This window comes from Urocampus carinirostris, chromosome 14 (assembly GCF_059441175.1).
Source record: "Urocampus carinirostris isolate Australia breed hairy pipefish chromosome 14, RoL_Ucar_1.0, whole genome shotgun sequence".
NCBI lineage: Eukaryota > Metazoa > Chordata > Actinopteri > Syngnathiformes > Syngnathidae > Urocampus > Urocampus carinirostris.
The window spans coordinates 40,456,980-40,472,651 of NC_142362.1; the positions used below are offsets into that span (position 1 = coordinate 40,456,980).

The 15,672-nt window shown below is 42.6% G+C and overlaps 1 protein-coding gene across 1 annotated transcript in view; it reads right to left on the reverse strand.

Annotated features, from left to right (window-relative positions):
- LOC148353430 (rab3 GTPase-activating protein catalytic subunit-like) overlaps nt 1-15,672 on the reverse strand; it is an 87,060-nt gene that overhangs the window by 28,128 nt on the left and 43,260 nt on the right. The window contains exons 11-12 of the mRNA XM_088352410.1: nt 12,655-12,882; nt 3,593-3,689 (exon numbers count right to left, since the gene is read on the reverse strand). Of these exons, the coding sequence (XP_088208536.1) occupies nt 3,593-3,689; nt 12,655-12,882 (325 nt within the window). The remainder of the gene's footprint in view (nt 1-3,592; nt 3,690-12,654; nt 12,883-15,672) is intronic.

Consider the following 15,672-nt stretch of genomic DNA (forward strand, 5'->3'; position numbering starts at 1 on the left):
ATAAAGTAAAAGCGAGGATTTCGTCCACTCACCCCGATTTATGATCAGTCTCTGATTAAAACATAGGCAAGGGGTACCTTTACTGGTCCACCACTCCGTCACCCTGTGTCGCCCAAGTTACTGTGTACCTGCTTCTCTTCTAAATTCGTGCAGTTGTTTTCCTCGCGCCGTTTGCTGCGTCGTGGGTGGTGTCCCGAGTTGCATTCTCCGCGCCAATCGCGCGCCTCAGGCCAACTTTTTGCCATTTTGAGGCACTGACAAGTTCCTTGAGTGATTGTTCGCAGTCACAAGGCTCTTCGTCCTGTTCACTGATCTTCAGTCAAGTCAAGTCGAGTCATGTTTATTTGTATAGCCCTTAATCACAAAGAGACTCAAAGGGCTGCACAGACCACAGATTATTGCAAACCACAGACTATTATGACACCATCACCTGATCTAAAACCTACACGAGGGCAAATAATACACAGATACACAGATATTGACAGCATAAAATACAGGTGATTCAAATGCTATAGAATAGAAGTGACTGTCAAAAATCTAGGTGTTATATTTGATCCTAATCTGTCGTTTCAGTCACACATGGAAAATATTACTAGAATAGCTTTCTACCACCTCCGTAATATTGCGAAGATTCGTTCGATGCTGTACCAATCAGATGTTTTATTTTATGCGTTTATTGCTTCTCGGCTTGATTACTGTAATGTATTGCTTTCCGGTCTTCCGATGTCGAGCTTTAAAAGTTTGCAGCTGGTTCAGAATGCGGGAGCTAGACTTTTGAATAAGACAAAAAAGTTTGAGCATATTACTCCTGTATTGGCCAACTTGCAGTCCACTTAAGATGTGACTTTAAGGTCTGTTATTAACATCCAAATGTTTGCATGGACTTGCAGCCTCTTATCTCTCTGATTTGATTTCCCCCTATGATCCTGCACGGAGCCTACGCTCGGAAAATGCCGGTCTACTTGTGACTCCAAAAGCCAAGAAGTCTGCAGATTTCCTGCAGTCTTGTTTAAGCGATATAGTTTCATCAGTAAACCAAGGCTGCTTCTTTTGCGTCCTGATTTAAGGAGTAGGGGCACTACGGAATCCAGGACACTGGCCAGGGTAGCATTGAACTCATGGGTCAATAGACCCTTTATATAAAGGAAACTACGCAACTACTCCTGAAAGAAGGTCAGAGAGCTCAGAAACTATGGCAGTGCTTATATTGCGTCCGCTAAATCTTTTAGTTTTTTTAATACAACAGTTAGCCAGCACCTCAAATGTCACTAAATAATGATCAGAAATAACGGTAGCACACGGTCACACGCTAAGTCCTCTTCTCCTCCCATCTACCCTTGCATTGCTCGCGCTGTCATAGATTTGGGGGCCGTCCGGCCAATTAATCTGGATTATTCTCATCGGTGTTTGGAAACGTTTTTGTCTTCTCTTTCAAAAATCTCCTAAAAGTAGGATTTGCATTTTCTCAGCACTTCGGTTGAATAGTCACTGTCGAAGAAAATCGACCTCCCTTCAATTTGAATTCTCCTTTTCCATGCTTTGGTAAGAATGTCTTCTTTGGTCTCGTATTTAAGAAAATTGACAACGATCATCTCGACCTCGCGGGTGCACCGGGCGGGTGTTTCTTTTCCAAATTTTGGTGTGCTCTTTGGCTGTTTAATTCTGTGTCGTCGGTTAGTTCGTGGTGGAGGAGTCCTTTCACTCCTTTTTGTGTTCCACCACACCATAAATTCTTAAATTGCAACGCTGACCATGTTTTTCAACTTCACTCAGCTTGTCTTTTAGTTTTTCTTGCTGTTTCAAGAGCAAAAGGATGGCTTCATTCGCGTCACAATGATACTCCAGCTGAGCGAGTCGTGTCTGTGCTTTGGCCATATCCCTAATGCTGCTTGTGAATTTCCTCCGAGTTTTGCTTCACCCTCAAATTAATTTCTTCCAAGAAGTAAACAAATTCTCTCCTCATCTCCCTTTGGAATTCCTTTTATAAAGTTGATAGCTCTTCTTTTATTTCCTTTTTCTGGTCGCGGATTTCTTTACTAATGCTGGCGAATTGCGCGAGCATCAGGTGTTCCCCAGGTGCTGCCCCCATTGTTACCTGCCGACATGCCGTCTTCAATTTCTTATTCTTTTCGGTCTCTGTACATTTTTCCTGTCTTCAAACTTCTGCGTCCTCGAGCCCCACTCATTCTCTTGTTTTTTTTCACGATTCGTGTTCAAATATCAGATTCAGATCTACTTTATTGTCTTTCTAGTACACGTGTATACAGGAGGAAATGTCGATACATCTGACCCGCAGTTTCCTTGAATGTACAGATATAAATAAAATGTTGTATTGAGTTGGAGTATTGAGTACTAATAATATACTAAATAATTATGGCTATGTATAGTATTATACAGTAGTGCAAAGAGTGCAAGAGGAGCAGCTAACCAGATGTGCAAAATGGGCAGTCAGGTAAACAAGTCAGGTAAACAGTAACAATAACACTGTAGTACAATAGTGCAGAGGAGAACAGATGTGCAAGGGGTGGCTAGCTATAAAGAACTGCCAGTAGTGCAAAAAAGTCAAACAAAACCAACAGATGTACAGATTAGCAGCAGTTTAGATTTATTATGTGTTTGATTGACCATTTAACAGTCTAATGGCCAGGGGGACAAGACTATTGTGGAACCTGGTGGTCCTGCACCGCACACTGCAGTACCTCTTCCCAGAGGCTAGCAGAGTGAACAGTCCATGATGGGTATCGTCGTAGTTTTGGGGGGCGATCACTCGATTGACTCGTGAGCTCAGCGTTTATGCTTCCATTGTTCCGGAAATAATTTCTTAATGAGTATTGAATAAACAATGGCTGTCCACTTGGTCAACTGAACACACAGTGTCTCTCCTGGACATTTGTAAACCAACATTTAACATTACGTACAGTACTACGCGGAACAATGCCAAATGGCCAAAATACAAGGTAAGATTTTAAGGCCACAAATGATTGGTAATAAGAAGTAAATGACTGACTTCAACTCTGGTAACTTGAAAAACAAGCCTCATTTATATTGGTTGATTTATCTGGGATATTTGAATTTTATTTTCTATCCTCACGTCCAAAATTCTGCACATTCTGGCATAGAGCTTCTGATGAGAGTGTGCATAATGTTTCTAAATGCATATAATACAGTGCACAAGATTGGTTCATTGATCAAAAAAACTGTTGCTTTGACAAAAATTACATTGCTTCTTTGCAAATTTGGTCTCAAAACGAAAAAAAATTCAGACCTACTTTGAAATCGTTTTCATCAAGATTGTACATAATCAACATGTAACGTTTTAAAATGAGCACAACCACTGTGCTAATGTTAAACTTCATTTGGTTTAACTCCCCAGCTCCTGCTATGATTATAAGCGGAGGAGTATATAAACAAGGGATCAGATTGGATCATGTTACAAGTAACATGTAACCAGATAAAATTATTTGAATAAAACATGTTACCGTGGCCAGTTCCTAAATATTTGGAAAGGATTGTATGAGTAAAAACTTCCAAGGAAAAAACAAAGACTTCCAACCACATTCACAAGGGTGACATTTTGTAAAGATGTGCTCACCTTCTTCTTGTAACTTCAAAACTGCAGCATGCAATATGCACGGCAGGAGATGGCAAGTCAGGTCTGCAGGCTTCTGATTTTCCAAATAATGCAGGACCTATAAGACCAAATATATTTAAAAAAACAAACAAAAAGCAGAATCTTTATGCTCAGGTTAATTGGTTGGACAAACCACCATTGTAAGTCACACCCATAAAGTCCTGTTTAACCTTGTAAGACCCAGCATTGTTTTTGTTGTTGTTGACTTTCTTCACATTAACACTGTCACTGTGTTTTTATTGTTCAGACCCACAATTGATCTGGGTGGAAAATTGGTATAAAAGCCCACCTCACAGGTGCAGAACTTTTACAGTCTGCCAAATTTTGGCTGAGCAACAATACGTTGTTAGACTGGGCTGGATTTATCATAAATGAGTAAGTATAACATCTGTAAGGCATAAAGCCTAGAACAACACAGACTACTCCATTCTTTTTTAAAAATGTTTTTATATATTTCCTTCATTTCTTTTCAAAGACTCTCCTTCTTTTAGGTTCCACTGGATTATCAGACTACGTACGCCTATGTTTTGTCAGGACCACGTTTTCTCTTTTTATTATTTAGTTACCAAAGACAAAACGGAACGTTCGTATCCCACCCCAGTTCAAAGAACTCATTGGAACACAACCCTGGCCGGTCCTAACCAAGTCTCAGCTCAACAAGCAGCCAGAGGACCAAGCCAGGAGCCAAGATTGATCAAGCGAGCGGGCAAACCAATGGGACAAAGCAAGCGACCTCAGAGAAGCCTCAAACCACCAGCAGTCAACCTCTGCTTCAACACCCTCCTTCCTGTTGTCCTTGTCCCAAAAGGATCTCAAGCCTACTAGGGTTTCTCATCGCTCTACAGCCAAAGACATAAAGACTGGGCCATCATCTTCATCGAAGCAAAACTTTGCAGAACATCTCCTTGTTCCTAGGTATTGGTATTGGTGTGACGTTAAAGGGGGAATTATATCAAAATACAATAACTAATAATTAAGCTAATGCTGTTGTCTATCCAAATGGTGCCAGTTTATCAACTTCTAGTTGTCTTTGTTCTATTTTCTCATTATTGTTTTGTGTTCCATTAAAGCTTCTTCAGGAGATGTTTAGGAAAAGAAAAGTCCAAAAATCCAAGAGTGTGTGTGTGTGTCTTGATTAAAGTATACTGATTTATCAAAACGGTAAAAAGAATTAACCTAAAGTATTTGTGGGGAGATTTAAAAACGCATGCGGTGCTCCAAAGAGGCAAGACGAGTTTTGAAAAGAATAAACTTGACCCTTTATTTCAATTGCTTGATAAATTGCTTTGTAGAATATTCAGTACACCCGCCAGGAACTTTTAAATTTAGGGCTGAGTCTGAATTAAGACTTTTTGGGCAATTTTTAGGCCACCTCTGATATCCCTAAATAAATACAAAGATCCACAGGATCACCGTGGGTGGCCAACTCACTTAAGCAGCGGAGACGACGTAAGGATAGTAAACAGGCTTTTTGCTCGGGCCATGATGCTAAGATAAGGGAGCTACCTCGGCCAGACTGAAAAAGTGATTTTAGTAACGGTAGAGGACACGATGATGACAGATGAGCGCCTATCAACATAATTCCTGTGATGTGAGACACAACATGGCCGAAAGAAGACATCTTGTGGCGATTAGAATAGAATAGAATAGAATATACCTTTATTGTCATTGTTACAAAATGTTGTGACAACGAAATTGGGCATGACACTCCAGTATTACACATTCACAGTGAGGTATGAGCCAAGAAGATAAAGGAACAGAGAAGATAAGGTTATAAAACAAGGGGGATATTGCTATAGTTATAATTTACATGGTATTTACACAAGAAATGTCGGCATGTGGGATGTTACATACACAAACACTAGGTAGAACGGTGCAAACCCTGTTGTCTCATGCTCTGTGCAGTTATAGCAGAAGGTGAGCTGCTGCAGCATTTGTGGCCACTTTGCTTTGGGCTGAGGGGGAAGGGTTCTGATCATATCTCCCAATGTTCGGTTAAATCGTTCTGCGATACCATTTCCCATGGGGTGGTACGGAGTCGCATGGGATTTCTGCACCCCAGCCATCTCTAGAAGCTCTTTGATCAGTTTGCTCTCAAAATTGGCTCCCTGTCGATGTCATGTTTCAACATGCTAGTACCAATGATGCTGTTGTCAGCTACTCTGACTTTGTAACCCATCTGAAGAAGGATCTAAATGAAGCTGCTCAGATTATATGGAGGAATACTCTCAGAGAACAGACTCTCCATGCCAAGCTGTACAACCGTAGGGCCAAAGGATCACCCCTCGTCGTGGGAGACCGGGTGTTGATCGCCAACAGAGGAAATGCAAGGTTGCAGATAAGTGGGAGTCGACCCCGTATGAAGTCATATCAGTCAAGCCTGATCTCAATGTCTATAGAGTCAAGGATTGCCTGACGGGCAAAGAGAAGGTAGTTCACAGGAATTTGCTGCTCTCTGTTAGCTTCTTGCCCTGTGAAGGAGATATGGCCAACAGATCTGAACACTCAGGGTGTGACGCTGCTACGCATGGAAGTGATGTATATCCTGATTTACATGACGCGGTCGAAGGCAGTGATGTCCGTACAGTACACTGGGTGATACAGTCAGGTGAAGAGCAAGTTCATTTAGAGATGGAGGATAACTCACTAGACAGCAGATCTGATGTCCAGTCTGACTCTCTCACAGTCGATACATCCAGTCAAGGAAGTCAGCACATCCCCGAACAAGATGATAATCATACTGCAAGTGACAATACGGAAAGCCCACCTCGGTGCTCTGAAAACATGATCCCTTTGGATATCGGCCCACCAGACACTGTCCTCCCAGACGAGACCCCATTGAACACTGACCATCCGGACACTGTCTCCCCTGATACTGACTGTTTAGACTTGACTGTCCCAGACCCTCAAGCTCAGGTTATTTGTACTCAACCTAGCTGTTATGATCTTAGGGTCCGCCAGTCCATCAGGCCTCCCAGTCGTCTTATTTGTCAGATGAATGACCAGTTTGTAAGTGACAACTCTGTGTCCGCAATATCTGCTAGTTCCTTGTTTAGGTTCTTTAGAGATGCACTTTCAGTTTGAGTAACAAAGCTTGAGCAAGAAACAAGAATTGTGCCTATGTGAGCACTTGAAACAACAGGAACAATGTTTGATATTTCAGAGATGTAACAGGCATCTTTGAGTCTGTGCTTAGTTAGGAGTTTGATCGCCTCCTTTCTTTTCACACTCCTTTTTGGGAGAGTTTTAGAACTGACATGCACTTCAGTTTGTTCCTTGTAATACTGTACCAGTTTTTGTGTCCTTTTTTTTCATCAGTATTTGCACTTTTGCATGTGATTTTTTTCTGTTTAGTGTAGCACTCCCATATTTATCAGAATTTCAGGGGGGTGTATGTAACGGGTGTAATAATGACTTTTGTTTAATTGAAATTCCTGCTGAAATATGTGTATAGGTTTTGGTAAGTGTCCTGCAAGGATGAGTCCAACAGTGCCACCTGCTGGTATGGGGTGGAGTTTGGTTTTGGCTTCTGACATGTGACCGGGAGGCGGGGTTTGTTGGCAGTTTTCAGAGGGAACTGCTACTGGTAAGACACATTTTTTGGTGCTCCACAAAAGAAGTTAATTTTAAAGTTTACAACCCCAGCTGACAAATCTCTCAACATGCACAGTAATGTGATTGATATTGTCAAGCTGTTTAGATTTATTTTCGTTTTGTTTCTGTTTTACTAAAATGTAATTCCCATTGTAGAGATCAAAGAGATCAAAGCCAGCAGAAAAGCTAATGTTGTGACTCATTCATTTGCAGGTAAATTGTACTCGTTTTTATACTCATTGTTGTGATATTCTAAAATCTATTTTATGTAAATTGAAAAGAAAGCTCTTTGATATGCTTTGTTGGGCAGTTTTAAGAGGGAACTGCTACTGAGATCAAAGAGATCAAAGCCAGCAGAAAAGCTAATGTTGTGACTCATTCATTTGCAGTAAACGTAATAAAAACCTCATCATCCAGTCCAGCGTGAATGTGGATCTTTGGTGGGACAAGTACACCGCGGTTACATTGGTGCAAAGAATTCCGCCAAGAAACTCAGCATAGCTGAAACTTTGTTTTTTTTTTAAATCTTAGATTGATTGCCCCAAAGCTTTATTTGTTATTGATATTATTCGTGATCACAAACCTAACCCGATTGGTCTTTGTGAAACCTGGTTGAGACCAGGATGTGTTTTTACATCTTAATGAGGCTTCTACCCATGATTATGTGAGCTCTTTTGTAGCACGCTCTTTGAAGAAGGGTGACGGTGGTGCGCTAATTTCTGCAAATTTACTAAAATTTACTCCCTGTGCCGCTAATATGGAAAAGGCCATCTATTTATCGTGCCCAAGGACCATATTCTGTTTTCTTAGATGAATTCTAGAAACTGTTGTTTGACCAAGTAACCTATTCAGACGAAATAATAATTATAGGGTACTTTAACATTCACATGAATTCCCCACTCAATTCGCTTACTGTTGCGTTTCAGTGACTAATTGACAGATTTTGTTTTCAGATTCAGATTCAGATCTACTTTATTGTCATTCTAGTACACGTGTATACAGAACGAAATGTCGATACATCTGACCCGCACAGTTTCCTCGAATGTACAGATATAAGTAAAAGTTGTATTGTATTATGGCTACGTATAGTATTTTACCATAGTGCCGATAGTGCAAGAGGAGTAGCTAAACAGATGTGCAAAATGGGCATTCAGGTTAACAAGTCAGGTAAACAGTAACATTAACACTGTAACAATAACGCTGTAAGTACAATAGTGCAGAGAGCAAATGTGCAAGGAGTGGCAAGCTATAAAGAACTGCCAGTAGTGCAAAAAGTCAGATTAGCAGCCGTTTAGATTTAGGTTAACTATATGTTAGATTGACCATTTAACAGTCTAATGGCCAGGGGGACTAGACTACTGCGGAACCTGGTGGTCCTGCACCGCACACTGCAGTACCTCTTCCCAGAGGCTAGCAGAGTGAACAGTCCATGATGGGGGTGAGAGGGGTCCCCGATAATGTTCTTAGCATGGGATAGGCAGTGCTTCTGGCCAATGTCCTGAATGGAGGGAAGTGTAGTCCCGATTATTTTCTCTGCTGTCCTCGTTACCCTCCTCACACTACCCCAGTCGGTAGCGCTGCAGCCTCCACACCACACAGAGATACAGCTGGTCAGGATACTCTCTATGGTGCCCCTGTAGAATGTGATGAGGGAGGGTGGGGGCAGGTGGGCTCTCCTCATCCTCCGCAGGAAGTACAGGCGCTGCTGTGCCCTCTTAACCAGTGATGCAGTGTTCACGGACCAGGTGAGTTTGTTTGTAATGTGCACCCCTAGGAACTTGATACTGCTGACAACCTCCACAGCCTTGTTGTTGATGCAAAGTGCAAATGCAATTGATTGATATGCCGACTGATAAAGATGGAAACACACTGGGCTTGTTTCTGACTTGAGGTGTTTCAACCTCTAATATGACGGTGGTACCGTATACTTACATTATCTGTGATTGTTATTTAGTTAGATTTGAGGTGCTGGCTAAATGTTGTATCAAAGAAATTAAAGGATTTAGCGTCCATAATATTTGCCCTAGTAAAGCTTCTTACCTCTTGAATCTTCTTCCAGGGGTAACTACGTAATTTCCTTTATTCAAAAGTTTTATTGACTCACTTATGAATGATTTTAATGCTGCCCTGGCAAGTGTCCTGGATTCTGTGCAAAAATCATGACATAAAAGACCTACACCTTGGGATATTGAAAAAAGTGAGATCACTAAAAAAGACTGCAGGTGATATAAACAAAAAAGGCGCGCTACCAAGCTTGAGGTTTTCTGACAAACCTGTTGTGACAGCTTGTTGAAGTATAAAACAACCCTTTCCTCAGCAAAATCAGCCAATTTTTCGAAGGTGATTGCGACACAAAAGAATAACCCCCAAATCCTCTAGACACCGCTAACGAAGCAACAGATGATTCCAGAAACTTTAATCCATTCAGCCCAAGACTTTATGGTCTTCTTTGATAAGAAAATTCAACGTATATGGGAAGAAATTTCTAACGACCATGCAAATATGTCACATGTCAAAGGTCTGAAAATTATAGACGTGCGAGATGGTGGCTGTCCAGGGATATTTTCCCAAATCAGTGATCTGTCACTTGATAATTTTGCACTGGCGGTGAGTACGGCCAAACAGACGACTTGCCTGTTTTACTCACTTCCAAATTTGCCGATTATAGGTTTTTTTGGGGACAGAAGACCTTCAGTTCTAAATATTATAAACATCACTCTACTCAGGTGTTGTTCCAGCGGCTATTTAATCTGCTGTCATTAAAACTACACGAGACAACCCAACCTTGACCCAGAAAGCTTATGTAATTGCAGACCTGTGTCAAACCGACCATTTCTTTCTTAAGTCCTTGAAAAAGTTGTGGCATAGCAGCTAAATAATCTTACGTTTAATAAATGCAATGACATCTGAGACCTTTAGTTAGTGTTACCTATGGTGTGCCGCAGGGTTTAGTACTTATTAGCCCCCTTCCTTTAAGCATTAACATGCTTCCATTAGGTGACATTATTCACAAGTATAATATCAGTTGCCATTGATAAGCAGATGGCACTCAAATGTATCTTTCAATGGAGCTATCTGCGCCACTAAGGGCCCGGTCACACAGCCTTTCACTGGCGTATCGCGGCTGAATCACGGCCAGAAATTTCTGCCCGTGAAGCAGACGCTGTTGGACACTTTGAGATCGCGATACAGACGCGATACAGCCGTGCTTTACACGCGGTAAGAAATTCACATGCAGTTGGCCGCGCGAAAAAGTTTTGCGCTGCTCAAAACTCTAGACCACGGGTGACCGCGGGCGGCACAGCAATGCAGCCGCGGTTACCCGCGATAAGGACGCTGAACAGTCGCCGGCCAATTTTGCACATTTTCCACCGGGGGCAACCACGGGCAAAAAAAAAAAAAAAAAAAGCGCTCAATTTTACCCGCGATACAGACGCGAAAGGCTGTGTGAGCGGGCCTTTAAATAGAAAATTTGGAGGCCAGCTTTACTGAGATAAGAAGATGAATGTCCTCAACTTCATGCACCTCAACCCTGAAAAGACCGAAATGTTAATTATTGCTCCATCTAAATGCTTTGTCTGGTTCGCAAACACTGCTCTGACCATTGAGAAATGTAATATCAGCCAGAGTGACTCAGTCAAAAATATAGGTGTCATATTTGATCCCAATCTGTCTTTTCTACATACATACATACATACACACACACACATATATATATATATATATATATACAGGGATCAGAATGGAGATTTTCATTTTCAGCTGAAATAGCCAGGGACCAGGAATAAAGCAGGGCGGAGCACCCCCCGCCCACACAATTTTACTAGAACAACTTTTTCCATCGCAACATTGAAAAAATTGGCCCTATGCTGTCCCAGTCTGATGCGGATAATATTAAAATTAATGTTTGTTACCTCCCGTCTCGATTACTGTAATGCACTACTATCCAGTCTCCCAAAGTCGGGCATTAAGAGCCTGCAGCTGGTACAAAATACTGCAGCAAGGCTTTTAACTAATACAAGAAAGTTTGATCACATTACCCCGATTTTAGCTAACATGAATTGGCTCCCTGTGAGCTTAAAATTTGATTTTAAGGTTCTGTTGGTATTATAAAAAAATCATGCTTGAACTTGCTCCCGCATATCTTTCAGATTTAAGTTCCTCCTATGCTCCTGTCCGTAGCCTTTGCTCCAAAAATGCTGGTCTACTCGTGATCCCAAGAGCCAAGAAGAGATCTGAAGGTTCGAGAGCATTCTCCATTCGGGCCCCGGTGCTGTGGAATGCTCTGCCCTCTGAGATTTTATCTGCGACCTCAATAGAACTGTTTAAATCTAGACGCAAAACACACTTATATTCTATAGCTTATGAATGACCTATATTTCATGTTGACAATGTGTATTGTTTGTTAAAGCTACATCCATTGCAACCTGGTCATTCCTTTTTTAAAATCTTTTATAATACTTTAATTATTTAGTTTTTTTTATTTCTATTGATTGTAAATGCAACACTCTGGCAGCCTGGTCATCCTGGAAGGGGGTTTTCCTCATCTGCGGTCCCTTCTCAAGGTTTCTTCATTTTCCTCATGTTGATGTTTTTGAGTTTTTCCTTGCCCTCATATAGATTTTAGATCAGATGGTGTAATAATAGTCTGTAGTTTGCAATAATATGTGGTCTGTGCAGCCGTTTGAGACTGCTTTTGATTAAGGGCTATACAAATAAACTTGGATTGACTTGACAAGCATGTTATACATTATTCTGTCCATATGATGACATAGTTGAGGTAATAAATCTTCTTGGAGCCCCGATGAGTATATGGAGCAGTTTCCTTGAGGGCTTCACTCCAGTGCTATGAAGAGCGCACTTGACACCAAGAAGTTGTATTCTGTTTCAGTAATGGTCACCCGCTATAAACATGACGCCGCGTTTATTATTTGCCAGTCGACCACTACCATGGCTGTGCGCAGCATGTGCAGGCAACTGTAACGCGCTCTGGCCCCCTTCTACCAATCGTGCCAAACAAGAGATCCGCGTATTGCTGACACTCTCACGAGTTATAAAATCTGTACTATAGCAGAAAAAATGCTTGGGCATGGTACAATAGTCCTGGTGTGAGAGTGCCTTTTAAAATGTTGATTTTGTTCAAGAACCACAATTATATTGGAACTCTTAGGGGAGGCTCCTTTTAGGTATAAGTGTTCACGTAGAACTTATTTACAACCAGAAATAAAAGAGCGTGTAATTTTAAAAAATCAAACAAAAACAATTTACAATTATCAATTGAGGTAACAAATGAGAAACAAAAAGCCAAATCCAGAAAGACTTGCCATTTTATGTTTAAAACTATATCTTAACATGACCTTATACAACTTGAATCAGATCTCACTGATAAATCACTCCCATAGCATTAAAGGGTTGAAACCTTTTCTAACCTTTTCTGCTTCTTTGGTATCATCAAAAAGCCTCCTCTGGCGATGTGCTGGTACAGCCTTGGCATTCTCCCAAGTCTCTACCCATATATTTCGTGGGATTTTCATTCTTGGACTTAGCTGGCCTTTCAACTTTGTTTGACCATTGACGTCGACAAATTCTTCCTCCAAAAAATCTCTGGGAGAGTACCAGCGAATGAAGTCCTCAAGAACAGAACCTGGGTTGGCTGCCTTCAGTGGGGAATAGAAATGGTAATATTTAATATTTATTAAGTTTGGGACCTTTTGCCACATTTCAGACTTCAAACATCAATATATAAAACTGTAATTTCTTGTGAAGAATCAACACTGAGTGAGACAAAATCGTGAAGTGGCACACACTTTATTGGATATTTTAAACTTTTTTAACAAATAAAAAACGAAAAAGTGGGTGTGCAAAATGATTTAGCCCCATTGAGTTAATAATTTGTAGCGCCACCTTTTGCTGCAATTATAGCTGGAAGTCGCTTGGGGTATGTCTCTATCAGTTTTGCACATCGAGAAACTGATCTGTAGATATTTTCCTCCTTGCAAAACAGCTCAAGCTCAGTGAGGTTGGATGGAAAACGATTGTGAACAGCAGTTTTCAGTTCTTTCCATGGATTTTCAATTGGATTGAGGTCTGGACTTTGACTTGGCCATTCAACACCTTGATATGTTTTAGGTGAAACATTCATTGTAGCCTTTGCCAAGATGGTGGCGCCCTGTACGGCTGCATCGGCTAGCTACAGTTTCTTACATTTTGGTCATAAAACCCAGTCTTCGACTCAGTTTTTGACGGCGAACAAAATCAACTCTAACTGCAGATTAATATACGATTGCAGTTTTTTGCTGGATATGCGATCATCCAGAAATCAAGCGCTCGTTGCTACGACCACTCTGGAGTGTTTACTTAGCCTCGGAGTGCTACGTCAACAAGACCCAGCAGCCTACAAAGCAGCGAAGCAGAGTGGCAAGAGAAGGCTGTGTGACTGAAGGAGGAAGCGAGGTTGTCGGGCCGGGCTAACAGCTAGGCTAAAGGCTAAACCCTTCAAAACGCCTCTCCCATCCATTTTCCTCTCCAAAGTTTGCTCTCTGGACAATAAACTGGACCATTTACAAGTGGAACTTAAATCAAACCGAGAGATGACGAACAGCTGCGCTACAATTCTGACGGAGACATGGCTAAACTCATCTATCCCGGATGACGCTGTTAGCATTGTGGGGCTAACTGCATTCCGCGCTGATAAGAACGGCCAACTCACCGGTAAAAGCAGGGGTGGCGGACTATGCATTTATACCAACAACAACTGGTGTAGGAATGCTAGTATAATCTTGAATCACTGCTCACGGGACATTGAACTCTTGACGGTGATTTGCAGACCCTTCTAGCTCCCGAGGAAGTTTAGCGCTACTATCATTACTGCCGTGTACGTGCCCCCCAGCGCTAACACAAAGGTGGCAATGGACGTTCTCTACCGAACTGTGAGTGAACTGCAGCATGCTTACACCGAATGCATTTTGATTGCTGCGGGGGACTTTAACCAGGCCAACATGAAAACAGTTCTCCCGCATTTCCACCAGCATGTCGACTTTGCTACAAGGGGTAGGAACACATTGAACTTCGCCTACACAAATATCAGAGGAGCATACAGAGCAGCCCCCCGCTCCCACCTTGGCTCATCAGATCATCTTTCTGTTATGCTAATTCCTGCATACAAGCCCCTGCTGACCAGAGAAAAACCTACAGTGAAGCAGGTGAGGGTGTGGACTGAGGGGGCAATGGAGGCACTACAGGACTGCTTTGAATGCACAGATTGGGACATGTTTAAATCGGCTGCCACTTACAACAACAAAATAAACATAGATGAGTATGCCATGTCTGTGTCAGCCTACATCAGTAAATGCACAGAGGACGTCAGCAACACCAAAACCATCTGAACCCGTGCCAATCAAAAGCCCTGGATGACTGCTGAGATACGCAACTTGCTAAAGGCACGGAACCTTGCCTTTAAATCTGGTGATGAGGAGGCACTGAGATCAGCGAGGGCCGACCTGAACCGTGCTATCAGACTAGCAAAGCGATCGCACAGTCAAAAAATCCAGGACCTTTTCCTCAGCACAACCAACACCAGGGATATGTGAAAAGGCATTCAGGCCATCACCAGATACAAGCCAACCATTGCCCCCAGTGGGGGACACTAGCATGGACTTCCTGAATGTCCGTCCTCAACAACTTCTTTGGGAGGTTCGAGGCACAAAATGGCACCCCTGCAGCGAAAGCGGTTCCACATCAGGACAAAAGAGCACTCCTCCTGGACTCAACTGACGTGAGGAAGACCCAGAGAAGGGTCAACACACGGAAGGCTCCAGGCCCTGACAACATTCCAGGGCGGGTCCTCCGATGTCATCACCCTCAGCACGGGTTCCCGCCAAGGCTGTGTCCTGAGCCCCCTGCTGTTCACCCTGATGACACACGACTGCGTCCCTAGGTCAGCCACAAACCACATCGTGAAGTTTGCGGACGACACAACAGTGGTGGGCCTCATCAGGGACGACGACCTGGCCTACAGAGAGGAGGTGGAGCAGTTGGTGGGCTGGTGCAGAGACAACAGCCTGGTCCTGAATGTTGACAAAACTAAAGAGATCATTATCGACTTCAGGAAAAACCAGCCCAACCATGACCCACTTCTCATCAACAACAAGGCTGTGGAGGTTGTCAGCAGCACCAAGTTCCTAGGGGTGTACATCACAAACAAACTCACCTGGATCGTGAACACTGCATCACTGGTGAAGAGGGCACAGCAGCGCCTCTACTTCCTGCGGAGGATGAGGAGAGGCCACCTGCCCCCACCCTCCCTCATCACATTCTACAGGGGCACCATAGAGAGCATCCTGACCAGCTGTATCTCTGTGTGGTGTGGAGGCTGCAGTGCCTCGGACTGGGGTAGTGTGAGGAGGGTGATGAGGACAGCAGAGAAAATCATCGGGACTTCTCTCCCC